Source organism: Garra rufa, chromosome 9 (genome assembly GCF_049309525.1).
Source record: "Garra rufa chromosome 9, GarRuf1.0, whole genome shotgun sequence".
In the NCBI taxonomy this organism is placed as follows: Eukaryota; Metazoa; Chordata; class Actinopteri; order Cypriniformes; family Cyprinidae; genus Garra; species Garra rufa.
In genome coordinates this window covers 15,214,511-15,232,512 of record NC_133369.1, presented here as the reverse complement: position 1 = coordinate 15,232,512, position 18,002 = coordinate 15,214,511, and the positions used below count along the sequence as shown (strand labels likewise).

At 39.5% G+C, this 18,002-nt stretch overlaps 1 protein-coding gene across 1 annotated transcript in view; it reads left to right on the top strand.

The window, feature by feature from the left end:
• Window positions 1-18,002, top strand: part of LOC141343410 (t-SNARE domain-containing protein 1-like) — a 57,229-nt gene that overhangs the window by 12,572 nt on the left and 26,655 nt on the right. Inside the window, exon 2 of the mRNA XM_073848010.1 lies at window positions 5,931-6,013. Coding sequence (XP_073704111.1) covers window positions 5,931-6,013 — 83 coding nt within the window. The remainder of the gene's footprint in view (window positions 1-5,930; window positions 6,014-18,002) is intronic.

The window sequence follows — 18,002 nt, the reverse complement described above, 5'->3', positions numbered from 1 at the left end:
AAATACCTGAAAATTTTGCCAGGGTTACGATCGAATCTGAGGCATGCATTTTGTCCAGTGTGAGCTAAGGTAAGGAGCTAAAGACACTCAAGCCTGTGACTATATAAGCACTATATATATATATATATATATATATATATATATATAGTTCTTGTATTATGTGCCACAGCTGTCTAGCACTGATGCCTGTTTATTTAGCAATACTTAAGGTTATCTGTGTACATAGTGCCTTTATTAATTCCGTAAAGAGGTGATGTGATTCTGTGGCTACAAATGCTAAATTATGTTTCAAACTAATTGGGTGTTTGTTTTACGGCTCAGCTTTGTGCCTCCCTAATTGGTTGATTCTTTAATTATTTCTAGCCTAATGTTTTCAGGAGTATTCACCGTGCGCACGTGCGTGCATTCGAGTCAGTAGTGACCAACTGAGGAGTCTCTAGATAAAAGCTTGTCGAGCCTGTTCATTTAGAGTCATTATAAAGTATGTCCCTGTAATTCTTAAATAAATTGAGGATGATGGAAATTAAAAAGCAACAGCTATTGTATTATGTTTTCAGAGGCTGTTTGCCCATGTTTGGCAGTCGATAAGGTTATATTACACAGAGCAGGACTCTGCATATAAAAAGCTGAATTAAAAGAGAAACAAGAGCTGGTGTGATTCAGTTTAAAGCACAAACAGTATGGCCTTTTTGGATCTCCATGATACACGCTTCATCTCTACAGCTGAGCTAGCAATGCATTATGGTTAACTGTGCATCTTTTATCAACTTCAAGACATTTTGTTTAGTTAGTGAATTAAAAATGAAACCAAACACTATAGTTCTGTTCTAAAATTTAGCTTACATTGCAAAATCTGCTTAGCTAGGCAATGTTTTTGAGCATTATCCTGATTTGAAGCCAGCTTCAAACAATATGTAGCAAAATTATGTTGGTGTATAAGAAAACATGTACTTTGTGGATAATAATACAATCCCAGAACACACTGTGACAAGAAACTTTTAGAAAAGTTTAGCCTTTCTAAAGGCTGTTCATTTGCTCATTGCACTGATTCGTTTTGCTTATAAAGTGATTAAAGGGGACAGTTCGAGTAGTTATCTTGTTTTTGTTTTTTTCCCAAATTTTTCATCTATGTGTAATGTATCTGACTTAGTGGCTGATGCTGTGAAGTTTAAAGTTTTTTTTTTTTTAATTTCCCACCATTCTAAATCCATACAGTTGTCTGTTGCACTCTGTCTCATGTTCTGTTTGAATGGTCTCTAATGCAGCACTAGGCTCAAATAATACATACCACACTTTATTTTTTATCGTTTTCTAGATAAGTTCAGCTCATTACTGCATTGGAGAAGATTTATTATAATATTTATATGGAAAATACTGTGGAACCACATACTGTGGAGGCTTTAGGCAACGTTTATTGTGTTTTGTTTTGAAAACACATAATGAAGTGCTCATCGCTCACTACTTACCCAGCTGTAAATAGAGGTGGGGCGGGACCAATACCAACCAACTAAAAATTAGATACTGGTAATACATGTATTTGCCAACATTCCAAATCATAGCAACCAGACTGTCTAAGCTGGAAAAATACTGTGCCACCAAAGCGTTCTCCAGCGCCACCAGCTAGTCGTTTAAAAAAGTGCCTGACTCTTTTCAGCTGGCTAAAAACTCTTTGGTGGGCACATGTTATTGAATATTTATTGTTAGGAATATGGCATATTAGTCTTTTTTTTACATTTATGCAATAAACTGGAGCCAAACCTGAGAAAGTAGATCAGAATATTCCACTGCCTTCCTGGGCACACAATTTGCGTAGCCATAATTCATAGGCGGGGATTATGCTAATTGTAAATAAGCATGCACGAGCGCCCTATTTTTGAATGATTAGAATTCATTAACATACAGGTTTAACTATCACATTGTAAGTTTACAAATCATTTGTGAATCCAGAGGAGAGTTTTCAGGAAGGTCTGTTTTACGCGTAAGTTACTAAGAATTTATATATCTATGCAAGTTTCATGAATGAAGCCCACTGTACGCTGTCCCTCATGTATGTGTAAAAAATAAAGTATACTTTGGGCTTTACGAACTAGATGAGATGGTGAAAACTTAAAATGTTAAGCTGAATGAACCAATTCAGACCTTGCAAGTTGTGTCAACTTAAAAAAATTGAAACAACTAAACTGCAAAAAACAAATTTTATGTTGTTTATTTGTCTATGTGGTGTTTTTAATATGCTTTTAGACAAACCATGTGCCAATCCATTAATCAACACCATTGCTTAGTATTTTCTTAAAACTGTGGTTTCCCAAAGGCTGTCCTAGAAATGCGGTTTGAAACAGCCCTTTTTTTGCTATGTCACAAAATTCAATAACCAATCATGTCAATGGATAGATATCCTAAGCATGCAAAAAAGACCAATAGGATTACCAGCACAAAACCAAAAATTAAATAGAGCAAAACCGATAGCCGCTAACTTGAATAATAACCCGCGGCAACAGTGTAAAAGTTGCCCGGAGTCAGAAGCACCTCTCCCGCATTGACGTCTGCACTTCAGACACATATGCTCACTATCTAGGCTGCATTCGAGCCTTCGAGGCATTTTGAGGACACAACATCATCAAGTAACTTTAACGAATGTTACTGTATCCACTGTAGTTGTCCTCTAGTAAAAACATAGTTTTATCAGTCATTATCCGTGTATTGCCATTATATCGCATTTACAACAGTTAAGTTCAGTTAGTGGATGGGTCAGGAGGCTCTGGCTGGTGTGAGTGAGTGGAGGCGGGGCTCATTTGCATCTTCATAGATCTGCATATAGTAAATGGGGCAAGGGGGTAGAGTTACATTCAAGCTGTTTTAAGGCATGAGAAAATTATTTTCACAAGAAAACATTTAAATATGTAATTTTCATGATCAAAGATTAGTTTTAAGGGATAAAATGTTTGACTACAGGGGGACTTTAACCTAGTGTTGGTAACATCAGCACTAAATTGTGCAACAGTCATTATGTATATATTGATTTTCAGCAATAATGCATAAACTCTTTGAGACAAACCTACTATCACATGTTAAGCAATTAAATATGGTGCTGTAGAATCCATAAATAAGTGTGATTTTTAACTTTTTTTTATTATTGTGTTAAATTTTACCAGATTCTCCTGGAAGAGATCCACTAGCCATTATTTTGAATAAAGAGGCAGCCAGTTGTAATTTGCAAATATCCACGGGACATGAAATTCATTCCCTCCCTAAAATAATTTAAGTACCCAGTCTTGTATTGTCTGATTTCTCAGATAAGTCTTAAAATTAATTTCTAAAATGTTTTTCCTCTTGAAGTTGGTTGGTATGGTTCCCAGCTTAACACTCTTTTTAGCAGAATATTTTGAAATCTCTATGGAAATGAATGGGAAGAGTCCTTCCAAGGCTGTTAAAAAAAAAAATGGGTGGCCACCATGGAGCTCTATTGAAATCAACTGAATCTCTTGTGCGAAGTCATTTGTGCCATGTACGTGAGTGACAGTTTATAGCGTTGCTATGAAAAGCGTTTCAAATCATTCGCTTATGAACTTCCATTTCAGTCGGGATGCTGCTGTATAAAAAAGCTGCTTGTGGAGACAGTAAACAGTGAGGCGACTTTTAGAATGACATTGCTCAATAGCTTTGATAAAAATCCATTTAGAATGTCTTTTTGACACAAGTGACACTAATAAGAGGTTGGTTACCCTGCAGGGTGTGTTTAGCAGACATGGCTGATGATTCATCAAGCACAGAGCCTTCTTTTCAGTTTCGCTATTGAAATATTGATTGATAAGTCTCCGTATGATGTGTCATCTCCCTTCAGTGTTTCTAAATGAGCCATTTCTCATTTCCACCCAGATTCTCGGAGCCTATATTGGTAGTAGATGACAGGTCAGTAATCTTAGATGGAGACAGAAGAAATGTTCATGCTGGGAGGGTTATATTGGTCACTGGAGTAGATACCCAGCACTTCCTGAATATTGTGCGGCCCACACATGCTTTCAGATATTGCTTTGTGTAAACTTTGGTTTGTTTGTTCCCGTCTGCAGCACTCGGAACCATATTCTTGCTATGTTTCACTTTTGTGGCTCAATGAATCTTGTTGTTCAAGCACCTCCACCTGAGAACAGGCTTGTGATAACAAGAACTAAACGGGAAACTATGATGTGGACAACAGCTCCTACAGGTTTAATTATACAGGGGGAGAAACTGCGCTCCACCCAGCTCATTTAAAAAAGGCAATTTAGCTGTTACCAGAAATAGAAAGAAACATGGGGTTAAGATGAATCCAAGCCAGGAAGGTGGGCTGAAAAATTACAAGTTGATAGCATGTTGGAGCTCTTGTTAATCCTTCAGAAGTCTACTGTAATAGAATTCTGACGAATAAAAAAATATCTATAGAAAAAGCATAGACAAATACACCTTCCCACACAGGTTTCCAGCCTCTTTCCATGCAAACCCTCCCCTTCCACATCTCACGGCAACGACGGAGACCAGCACCAAATCAAATCAGAGAAAGATAAACAAAACCTCATTAGTTCCTTCAGCTAGGCGGAGGTGAGGTCTACAGTGTTCCCCTCAGCTGAGCCTGCCCTACTTTAACCCCGCTGTAACTCTCCCGCTTCTGCTTTCGTTCTGCTCTCCTGTGTGGTGAACCGCACATTTGTTTTTAATTGGGAAGGGAATTGACTTTGCATTTGAATCAATGCTCTCACTTGCTAGTATAAGTACATGTGCATTGGAACAAGACAACTCATTTGGATTATTCAAAGTTAATAATTGTCTGACTTTCGTGCGAATTAAGGAAGCAAGGACATAACCAAGGCTTTGTGTGTTTCTGGCTGATTATCATACAGTATGCGTTTTTCTAAGCACAATTCTCTGTGGAAAATGTCTTTTTGTGATGCATTTCTTGAGTCGAATATTAGCTAAGTTTCTCTCTGTATCGTGAGAGATGCCACAAGTATTTGTTTATGCTTTTATACTACATATTGCCTAATACACATACGGTCATACTATAATCATTAAAATATTATTAAAGTACTTTTTTTTTTTTTTTTGTAAAAATCATTTCATGGACCAATAATGCGGTAAATGCTTTTCAAAACAATGTAGAATTTAATCTTAAAAATTAATTTGCCACAAGTGTGTCCTGATTATAAAAGGCTAATTATTGTAATGAAGAACATCTAATTATAATTATTATTTACTAATGCTCATACGACACTAAACCATTTTCTGTTTTTAATTCTGTTGTAGTAATTGAATTCAAAAATATTTATTTATTTATTCCAGGCATGAACATGGGCAAGATTATCAGTGAATAATGACTTACATTTGGGCTCACACAAAATTATATGGCTCTTTTTTTATTTATTTTTTAAATTTGTCTTTTTATACAAATATTAATTTTTTTGTGGCCCTTAACAGTCCCTAGTCACTATGAATGATGTTGTTGTTTGGCATCACTGCAGGAAAAATAATAGCTTGTAGTTTTGGAACAATATGAGGGTGAATAAATAATAACAGAAATTTCATTTTTGGCCAAACTCTTCTTTTCAATATGGTCTTTTGTGATGATGGTGTATAGGGAACCACAAAATTCAGTGCAGCCTTAGTTTTTGGCAGCATTGACGTTGGGCACTTCTCTTTCTCCCTGGGAAAGAAAACATGAATGAGAGACTGAGTATGTTTATAAAGGTGCTCTGGTACACAGTGTGCTTGGACATTCTTCTTTTTTGTACACATGTATGAGTGCGTCACACATTCTCTCATTAAGTTTACGGTTTCATGTGCATGGGCTGAAAATCATTTGGAAATAGTCTGACAGAACATCCTGAACGCATTGTAACATTTGTACATCAAAACATAATGACAACAACAATAACAAAGCTTGTTTTCTCTCTTCGCAGACAGCATTGAAGACTACATTCAGACCACCTCATCACATGTGGAATCAGCCAATCAGGAGCTTGCAAAAGCCAGTCATTATCAGGTATGCTATTAACTTCTTGGAAAGCTATTGCTTTGATAGCTGCATAAAGTTACACAAAAATCAGTTTGGTATGTAAAAAGAGTCTCTATGTAACACTCTATGAACACAATTATTGTACCAGGTTTGTTTATTAGTTTCAGTCGACATCACACAGTGAGATTTTCAACATGCTGTCATTCATTAGCTACTCACTTCAGTAATCACCCTTCACCAATTACCTGACGGGTAGACCATAAACCTATTTGAAAATTAAAATTTGTTATTGATTGTTCACAAGCTCTGTTTGAGTATTAAGTATTGAGTGTGTAGAAACAAAATGGCTGTAGTACACCTTTGTTTACCCTGCATGTCGTCATTGACACGGTGGATTTTTTCCAAATCTTTACCATCCACAATACATCCACAGCATGCCAGAAATGCTTCTTCAATTATAACATATATAAAATAACCCCTGCAAATAGCATACATGAAATCACCCCATAGCAGATCTATACAGGTGGAGCTGGGGAAGGTGGAGGATTTCTGAAGCTTGCTACAACTGCTACAGCAAGCACTATCCAAGTATGAATGTGTCACGTATCTGGTCTATCTCATCATGAACTCTTGCACACACATTCTGGACTTCAATCCCCATAAGCCACTGCACCAATCACTGCACACAGCTGCTCCTCGTTTCCCACTGAACTGATTGCTGCATACACCTGTTTATCATTTACCCACATGCATTTAAGCCACTCACACACACAGCCACCTTGCGAAGTCTTATTGTTCCTATGGTCGTAATTCTAAGCATTTATCTCTGTGTTGGATTCTCTGTGTATGACTCTGGACTGTGTACCCCGTTGACGATTCCTGCTACCTGCCATTGCGACCATTGCCTGTCTATTGAACTGTTTCCCGGATTACCTACGTTGTTCCTGTTTTCTGGTGATTATTCTGGCCTGTTGACGATTCTAAATAAATGCTGCAATTGGATCCGCACGTCTCTGATCCTCTCTGTGACAGAAGACTTCGCCATTACAAGGATCCAGCAGCAAGTATGTCATCCGGTTCCAGCACGAACTCCACGGTACAGATCATGCTTCTCAAGCAGGGGGAGCAGACAATTGAGGATTATGTCATGGCTTTCATTAATTTGGCAAATCTGTCTTCGATGGATGAGACGTGCCTCATGATTTTCTTTCGTGGAGGACTCTCAGAGCCATTGGCTTCCAACATGCCAAATTTTGAACTTGGCTGGACTCTGCATCACTACATGGATCTGGCTCTTTTGTTGTGTGGCTCTCCGTTTACGGTGGGTGAGGTAGAGCCACAGCACAAGATGGCAACCGCCTTCTCACAGTCTCCGCCGCCAGAGCGCCCTCCTGTGACCGCTCGCCCAGAGCCTGCTCTTCCAGAATCTCCGCTGGAGACGCCCAGCCCTCCTGAATCTCCGCTGGGGTCGTCCAGTTCTCCAGAGCCCGCTCCTCAAGAGCGTCGTCCAGAGCCCGCTTCACAAGAGTGTCGTCCAGAGCCCGCTCCTCAGCCCAGCCTTCCAGAGACTCCGCTGGTTCAGCCCAGCCTTCCAGAGACTCCGCTGGTTCCGCCCAGCCTTCCAGAGACTCCGCTGGTTCCGCCCAGCCTTCCAGAGACTCCGCTGGTTCAGCCCTGCCTTCCAGAAACTCCGCTGGTTCAGCCCTGCCTTCCAGAGACTCCGCTGGTTCCGCCCAGCCTTCCAGAGACTCCGCTGGTTCCGCCCAGCCTTCCAGAGACTCCGCTGGTTCCGCCCAGCCTTCCAGAGACTCCGCTGGTTCCGCCCAGCCTTCCAGAGACTCCGCTGGTTCCGCCCAGCCTTCCAGAGACTCCGCTGGTTCCGCCCAGCCTTCCAGAGACTCCGCTGGTTCAGCCCTGCCTTCCAGAGCCTCCGCTGGTTCAGCCCTGCCTTCCAGAGACTCCGCTGGTTCAGCCCAGCCTTCCAGAGCCTCCGCTGGTTCCGCCCAGCCTTCCAGAGACTCCGCTGGTTCCATCCAGTCGTCCTGAGATTCCTGTCTGCCTGGTTCTGGTCACGGAGCTCATGCATGGACTGTTCCCACCCACCCTCCCTGCTGCTCCAGTCCCGCCACCTCTGTCTCCTGACAGTCCCTCTGCTCACCCACATCCCACCTTCGGTGCAGAGGACTTGCCGTGGGACTGCCAGTCTCCATCGGTGTCCAGACTGAAGGATCCCTCACCATCACCTCCAGTCTCAGAGTCCTGGACTCCACCTCGGTCCTCCGACCCTGCGGCTCCACCCCGGCTCTGTGCTCCCTCGTCTCCGTTGTCGGCCATCGGCCCACCAGCTCCTCCGGGCTCCATCGTCTCTCCGGCTCCGCCCCGGTCAGTCGTCGCCCCACCTTCGCCTCTGGACTCTACTCCTCCGGCTGCGCCTCGTCACTCCGTCCTGCCGGCTCTGTGGACCTCCTCCCTCCCGTGGGCACAGCCTCGATCCTCTGTCACTCCCGCTCCGCTGCGTACCTCCGGACCTCCATCTCCGCCGGGGTCGCCAGAGCCTTGGGCTCCGCCTTGGCCCTCCGGATCCTCGGTGTCACCTAGGACCATCGACTCTCCGGTTCCGCCTCGGGCTCCACCGGCTCCACCTCCGTCGGTCGGCCCCATGCAGGAGCCAACCATTCCCCCACCATGGCTTCTCCCTCCGTCGGCTCCGCCTCAGTTCGTGGTTCCAGTACCCCTACATGGACCTGGCCCTCCATCCCTCCCCCTGTTCCGCCTCCGCTCCACCACCCTCCAGGTTGTATTATGTGGTTAGAGCGTCTGGAAGCCGCTCCTTGGGGAGGGGCTCTGTCACGTATCTGGTCTATCTCATCATGAACTCTTGCACACACATTCTGGACTTCAATCCCCATAAGCCACTGCACCAATCACTGCACACAGCTGCTCCTCGTTTCCCACTGAACTGATTGCTGCATACACCTGTTTATCATTTACCCACATGCATTTAAGCCACTCACACACACAGCCACCTTGCGAAGTCTTATTGTTCCTATGGTCGTAATTCTAAGCATTTATCTCTGTGTTGGATTCTCTGTGTATGACTCTGGACTGTGTACCCCGTTGACGATTCCTGCTACCTGCCATTGCGACCATTGCCTGTCTATTGAACTGTTTCCCGGATTACCTACGTTGTTCCTGTTTTCTGGTGATTATTCTGGCCTGTTGACGATTCTAAATAAATGCTGCAATTGGATCCGCACGTCTCTGATCCTCTCTGTGACAGAATGCTGAGCAGCAAGCTTATTGGCTGCTGATGTAAAAAGAACCAATCAGCTGTGCCATGTTAATGATGATGTCATTAGAACATGTGCTAGAATCTATTAACCTGCGCCATCTAGAGTTTCATGACAGAACTTTGTATTTTTTTCAAACCCATGTTCTTGGCATTGCTAGTGTCAAGCTCAACTTTAACAGATGACAAATTAGTTATTAAATGTGCAGTAAAATACTTTGCCTTTTCTGTTGCCACCTTTTATTGCTCATTGAACAATTTTAGGCTATTTTTATCTTAATTTTGTCACCTAAGAGATCAACCCAGGCTTATGAAAATATGTGCCTCTATATACATTGCTGCAACACCATAATAACATACCATCAAAGTGAAATATCCAGAGAGTGGGGCTAAAACACACGATCAGTACGTGACCGTGGCACATTTTTATTATGCTGCTGAGGTTTTGCAGCTGTTGAGAATTCAAATATCCAGTGGGTATTGCTAAAGGTTAATGCTCTATCGTGTTGAAAATATCCCCTACACCAAACCCAACTCTAAACCTAACCAATAGTGTTAAATGCAAAGTGATATAAAAATGCATTTGCTAATGCAGCCATGCTATTTTAACTTCCTTATGCGGATTTGAGCTATTTTGTCTAACCTTAGTTTCACGTGGTTCGCACCGGAACTCTTCATCACTCAAATGCAACACCGTATCATGTGAGCTACTGAGCAAACCTACTGATTTTGAAAACTTGTGCATATATAAAGCTGTATATGTGTGCCAGCATTCAAAAGTATCAGTTTTCAAATTGCACACTACGCAAGATGTTAAAATTGTCAAAATGTCAAAGTCATTACATAATAATCTGCAAGTAACTGTATGAAAATTAGGCTTTAATAATTAAACACACATGCTGGACACCATCTGAGCCTAACAAGTTCATCTTATAGTCGTATCAGACCACAGGACATGGTTCCAGTAATTCATGCTCTTGGACAGGTTGTCTTCAGCAAACTGTTTGTGGGCTTTCCTGTGAGCCAGCTTTAGATGAGGCTTCCTTCTGGGACTATGCCTATGCAAACCTACTTGTTGCAGTGTGCGGCATATGGTCTGAGCACTGACAAGCTGACCTTCTAATTTTGCAACCTATAAAGCAATGCTGGCAGCACTCATGCATCTGTTTTGTGAAGCCAGGTTCTGCACCTGACACACAGAACAAGTGCTTCAACTTTGTTGATCGACTCTTGCAAGGCCTGTTCTGAATGGAACCCATCCTGGCAAACCTCTGTATGACCCTGACCACTGTAGTGTAACTCGGTTTCAGGGTGTTACTGAACCTCTAATAGCCTTGGTCATCTTTGTGGAGAGCAACGATTCTAATTCTGAAATCCTCAGAGAGTTCTTTGCCATGGGATGCCATGTTGAACATCCAGAGGTCACTTTGAGAGAATTGTACTTAAAGCACCTAATTTTAACCTCTCTAATACAAGATACACAACTTTGTATGGTCCTTTCAAACAGACAAAAACATAAACTCATGAATAGCACATGTGGCTTTGCATGGTTAAACAACATACTGCTGTTATTACTTAGGGTGTACACTATATTAGTTATTAAATGTGGTTATTAAGTCTTAATTTTGTCACATAAGAAATGGAAAAGGGATTTTCTAATAACCAATCTGATGTCAAACACAACAACTGGTTAAAAACAAATTTATGATATCCTCTTGCTATCTTTAATAATATATTGACAAAAAATGTCATTGGTATAATGAAAAATCCCCCCTCTCTGAACCTTCACACAAAAGCTTCACCCAGCTTCACCTCATTGAGTTTTTCACTTCTCCTAGGCTTTTTAAAAATCATTTCCCCTCAGTACCATTTACCTTTTAGTTCTGTTGTTCAACCTTACAGGTGTAAGACACTTAAATAATCAACTGTTGTTGTCAGGGCATGTGTGCTTCTCATACTTTGACCTTTGTCTGATTAGAGCAGTTGGTGTTTAGATGTGGCCTTTTACATAGTTTCTCTCTGGCATTCACATGCAAAGCAAAGCAAAGGCTAATAATAAGTGATTATGCACGTGTGCTTACCCACACTGCGTTTGTGTTTCTACCAGTCCACCGATTCCATGTGAGTTTGTGTGTGGCAAGGCAAATGAATGTCCCAAACCAGTGCTTTAGCATTCCTCTCTTGGCCGTAGTTTTCTCGCCTCTTCCTTCCTCCACTTAAAAGAGCACAAGGGAGTAAATGAGTGAGTAGCAACAGCTTTTGGATTAATTGTCATTTCATTATCTCAAGGAGAGCTCAGCCGTGACCAAACTCACGCAGAGCAATTTAGCACTTCGCCGGTCCCGCTGCCGCCCACCCTGAGGGGAGGAGGGAAGCGCCAGGCTTAGGGCGCTACCCCGTTTCCTTCTGCACATCTCTCATAAACCTACACTGTTGAACATTACACACACAAGTCAATTAAAAATAGCAAGTCATTTTCATTCCATGGACCAAAATGTCAGTTAACCGAACGCAGGAAATAAATTGAATCTATAATCCATCAAGCCAAAAGCAGTTCCTCCCTGCTCATGGAAGGTCTGTAAGTGACAAGAATGATGTTGTATCAGCCCCATCAGAGTTCAATGGAGCACGATGGAACATGATTGTTCATTACCATGCTGCTGCTCCAAACTCTAAACTCAAACTAACAGACACTGAACAGAGTTCACACCATAATACACAAGACTCCAGACTTCATTTACCATTACTAATTTTCTCACTCTGTCCATTACAAGCCCATTTTGTGATGTATAAAAGTGTTTTACTGGGTGCTCTTAATTCAGTGAACCTTAGTTAAGTTTATTTTATTTAGTGCTAAGTCTTTTACAGTTATTACTGCATTCATAATTAAACAACGTTTATAATTGACTAACATATGCAGACACAATATTTGTAGTTATTTTTGTAGTTTATTTTTTGTTCCACAGTACAAATATTTCTAAAACTCACATGAGCGTTCACATTATAATAAAAAGAGAGTGAAAAAAAACAATTCTATTTTATATTTTTACATTAACATTGTAATCAGTATTCTATTTATTAAACCCAAGTATAAATCTGATCAAGTTATTGTTTTTAAACATTTTACATTTATTCTAAAATAATAACTCAAGGCAGTACAATTTAAACAATATGTTGTATTTGTGAACTTTTGTTCAGCTATTCTTTATAAAAGGGTCATTTTTAAATATTTTTGAATTTTTGGATTCATCGGTCATCAAAGCTCGGTAAATATTGGTTACAGACATGGCAATTTACTTTAAATTTCACCATGCTGATTACTCACACAGATCATGTTTTCAGGCCATTTTAAGTTGTATTTTGAGGTAACAAAGTGGTTATATCTAAGTGTGTGAGTTTACTTTCTTTTTTAAATTAGTCTTCCCATTAATGCCATTATATTGTTCATTCAGACTGATCATATCGCGATGGAGGCGTTGCTCTCCAGTGTTGCCAAGTCCATGGTTTTTATATTTAAAAATTGGGCTACTTTTTTCATATCTGCGGGTTAAAGCAACCTCAATGATGTAATATTTACCCCCTGGAATGTGAATTTTACCAGGGGAACCCTGCTAAATGAAACTCAGGACCCCCTCTAAATAGGCTAGTTTTGAGTAGCAATTCGGTAGGTGGGTTTTGTTGTGAAAACCTGGCAACCCTGATTGCCTCCACTCCGTGATTTTCCTCCATTCATTCTCAATCACCCCCCAGAGAGACACGGACTCCCGCTGTAACTTTACCTGCTGGTGTCGCTGTTGGAGAATGTTTCTTTAGAAAAATTAGTGATTTTTTTATATTTTAATGTTATATTTTGCTAATTTTTTCTCATCCAATATTTTGAGGTGACACCATCTCCATTGCCTCCTCAGAGAAAACGCCCCTGATATGAATCATTTAAACAAAAGACTCAATGACTCACTCATAAATATAGTCAATTGTTTTGTTCTCGAATTAATGAGAAGTTTCGAATTAATCAGTCTGAGTGACTCAATGATTGACTCATAAAGACTATTTACTATGGCAATATTCTCATAAAGAACATTAAAAAATAAACATTGAAGTTAATTTTTTTTCCACGTTTGATAAATTTAATGCATCCTTGCTGAATTGAACATTTTAAAATATATTATTTTTTATGATTAATGAGGGCTTGAGTCTATAAGAGGATGTGTGTATAAAACAAACACAAAAAAGAAGTGCTTTTTATGGTGTGTGGAAGCATGACTAGTAAATAGTCTGCTTTAAAGAAAAGGTTGCGATTCACTGCCCTTCCTGAGATGAGACATGATAAAAAAAAAATAAAAATAAAAATCCTAGACCATAATACAAGCTAACACATGTGTATTAGAATGGACATAGTAATCTAGTAAAAAAAAAACAATAGCATAACCACTGTTATGCAACAAATGTATTTGCATTTTTCACAGATTATTGCTTACACATAACTCATATCTGGTGTGCAGAAAAATGTCTTTGTGAGTGAGTGAGTGAGTGAGTGAGTGCGTGCGTGCGTGCGTGCGTGCGTGCGTGTGTGTGTGTGTGTGTGTGTGTGTGCGTGTGGGCTGTGTAAGGCTGTATTTATGTCAGTTGGATGATCTCGTGGCCTGTAGAGTGTGACAGTGAGCGGGGTGTTGGATTATTATTTGCTATCTGCTTCTACATAAGCTGCATGCTGTCCGGATTGCACTGAATCCATGCAGACCAGACGGCTTATTTGTGTGCCCAGAGCAGATTCACTGCTTCAACATACCCTCCATAACCCTCCCTCCCACACATACACACGAAAACATAATAGAGCCAAAGCGTGATCTAAGGGGACCAAATGAAATTCAATTTATTAGTATCACTGCTCGGGACTTGATGATACCTCAAATCTTGCAGTTTGTTTAGGAGAGATGTGCTGTTACTTTACTTGGTGTCAGGCTTTTGATTTTCACCTGGTAGATTATAAAATGGACCAAAAATTGACTTACAGTGAAGGGGGAATCCGAGCCATTTTTGGAGACCATTATATGCTATTTTGACTTGGCAACAACCAGGATCCTCCGCAGTGAATGGTTGCCTTCAGAATTAGAGTCCAAACAGCTGATAAAAACATCACAAGTAAGCCATATGACTGCAGTCCATCTATTAACATATTCAAACTGTCAGTTCATGGACAAAATGGGAGTCGATAAACTCTTCTTCCAGTGAAAAACTCCATCCACCGTTGTCGTTTCACATCAAAATCCACTAACATATTTGTTTAGAACTGTTTTGGACTGTTTCCACTTGTAAACGGTGCTTGATTTATGCATATTTCTCCCCTGATTCAGACAAGATTGCTTTTTTGTCATAGATACAGTAGAAGACTGAATTAAAAATGTATTAATGGTGGATTTGTTTAGTACAAACACATTTTGTGGATTATATTGTGATGTGATGATCAGCTATTTGAACTCTCATTCTGACGGCACCCATTCACTACAGAGGATTCATTGGACAAGTGATGAAATGCTAAATTTATCCGTGAAGAAACAAACTAACCTTGGATGGTTTGAGTCACCATATTTAAATTTTTGGTTAAACTGTTCCTTTAAAAACAACTTTAAACACCTTAACAACCACATGGCAATGCTCTGACAACATTTTTGCATGATAAAGCATCACTCACATTTTCTCCAGAAGATGTCAAATCTATTTACCTTGAATTTTTGCAGCAGTGGTGCATTTTCCACTGTCTCGTTGTTTAAAATTGGTGCAGGAATCAAAATATGCCTATAGTGATAAGAACTTGTTGAAAGTTTGTCAGGTTTGTGTAATGAATGCAGAAAGCAGCTGATCAGTGCTATGTCATGCTGTGATCAGGCACAGCAATGCAAATCAATCATGCAGTGTAATTTAGGTAATGGTGATGAATGGAGTTTAGCTGGTGGTGATGACTGCCACATAGGCCTGTCTGTAATATTGGAGCTGAAGTGGAATGAATATGTATGTGAAGAGAGACTTTGTGGAGAGCTTAGTATAGGAGCATTATTCTCTTTGAGCTGGAATGTGGCAAGTAGCCAAAGTTGCTGCTTATAATGCTGCCCCACTGTTACAGTACTATGTTACGGTGATTAAGCCATGGAGATACTGTGGTGCTTTTAGGCATGTTGTCTTTAACAACACTCTTTTGTGCAAAGTACTTCCTTCCACCTTGGATTCCAATCTCAGTTTGAGATTAGACCTCCGTTACTAATTTGAAAACGTCACTTTAGAACTAGTAACAAAAGAATGCTGAATTGCTTTTTTAAAAGCTTATTGCATTACTGCATTTAAAGCTCAATGTATTATGTAGAGTATTACGAGAGATGGACTGAGCGAGTGTGGTTACCTGCATCTGATACAGCATTCATTCTTCAGCTTAATCTCATATTCGCATTAGTTTGAATGTCCGCTGAGGAAAGCGATATCTTTGTCATACTATCCTTTCATCTATTAAGGGTACTTTATATTTCATCTATTGATTTCGATGACAAGGCTGCTCAGTCCATTTGTTCACTGCTTCTTACAATGTGTTGTTGAAAGTAAAAATAACTTCTATGTTTACTCATCTAATGGTGGAATATTTTAACTAAAATCACCATCACAAACATTCAGTACACGTTTCCCACATACAGTACAAGTATTATTATTAAACATCATAAAAGGTTCTAGGCAATTTAATCAAAAGTACAAAGGTAGCTCTCTGATATACAGCATTAAATTGCCATATATATAACGTGATAAGATTTTGAACTCAGCCAAAACTATTTATTCTGGAACAAATAATAGATTAATGAGACCAAAGACTGCCCATTAGATTTATCCAAAACAAATTACAGTATATCTCATGTTTAACCACTAGAGACATCAGAGCCAGCTGCAAATTCCAGAAGATCTGGCCGAGGTGAAGCTGCTCTCAGCTGGTTCATGAGCACTGAATGGCCGCTGACATCCAGGAGCTCACATCTCTGAAAACATCTAAGGAAATTAAAAAAAAGACATGATCTTTATTAACAAACTACATATTTAAAGTCTAAACAAGCACATTCTCGCCTAAAAAAAAGCTCCTAAACCTACATTCCATGACACAAAAACAGTACTATTTATAAAATTAGAGTGGATCACTAGAATATCACACTTCTCTCAACCAATCAGATTTAAGGACCAGAAATTGTTGTATAAAATAAAATAAAATAAAATAAAATAAAATAAAATAAAATAATATAATATAATATAATATAATATAATATAATATAATATAATATAATATAATATAAATGATGTAAATTATGGATTTTTCATTTTCAGGTAAACTGTTCCTTTAAATAAGTCGGGTGAAAGTTTGTGTTGAATAATTAGGGTGAAATAATTGGTGTTGACTTTAAAGTTTAAAGTTTTTACTACTTACTGATCTGTATAATGATTCTTAATGGCTTATTAATGAACGTTATTATAAAGTGCTGCCTTTTTTTAAATAATCAACAGCAAACTTTTTATTAACTGTCCCTGAACAATTACTATGAAGCAGTTGCTGCAACCTCTATATTACAAAAATTGTAATTCAAACATTTGGCAGTCTAGACACATACAAAGGAAAATAATTTGCTCATCCTCTTTTTTTAGGTAGGGTGGCAGGATCAAGGTCCAACTTGAAAACCTTTCTTGTTCATCTGTAATGCTTTCTTCCACAGAGCTTTCACACGCTTGTGTACATCAGCCAGAGGCAGAGTGTGTTTGCCAAAGGCTAAACTGCAAAATGGGGACCTCGAGTTTCTGTTTATTTGCTGTGTCTTTTAAACATCATAATCAGGAAGACTTGGATTCTGAATTTTTATGTAAATTGCGCGTAAGCCGATTACAAGGGAGGCAGTGGCAGTGCAAACATTATTTATTTTATGGACCTTCAATTTTCTGAGCAGATGAGATAAAGGCAGAATAATATTATGTGGGTAATCATCATGCTGCGTTATTATGACATTATAAAGACGTTTCTCATGTCACACAAGGTAAATGACTCTCTCCCCCCTCTTCCTCTCCTAAGACCAATGTCATTCTGCTTCTCATGTAAATTTGATGTCCACCAATGTGTTAATGCACAAATGCGTTAAAGTGAAATTTGCTGCATTGTTCAGGGTTTGTTACAGGGGTTAATTTAGTTGAGTCTCTGGTGCAGAGGTTAGCAGATATGTTCCGCCCGTCTTCGTGGCTGGACGAGTTCGTCCAGCAGAAGTAGTATGTTGCACTTGCCCTCATTTTATAGTCTATTACAAGTGGAAAATTGATGGTTTTCCGAGCTTAAATCGAATGTTGAATCATACTTACTCAGGAAAAATGACCAAGAATTAAATGACCTTTTGAGGTAGTTCTCCCATCCAGCCACTAGGTGACCTGAATAGTAAAGTAGTTCTGAAGAAGCTCATAGTTCACCCAAAGATGAAGCTTACAATTTAATCACATATGTCTAATTTTATTTTCTTTGTAAAACTGTCTAAATAATTTGGACAGTTTAATAAACAAAAATCAATGGCATGTCAGCCAAAATGTTTTTTTTTTTTTTTTTGTTTTTTTTTAGTGAGGCATATACTTTTTTAAACCTCCCTCATTTTATTTTATTGTTTTCTATTTATTTTTATTTTATTTATTTATTTATTTATTTGTTTGTTTATTTTTACCAAGGACACA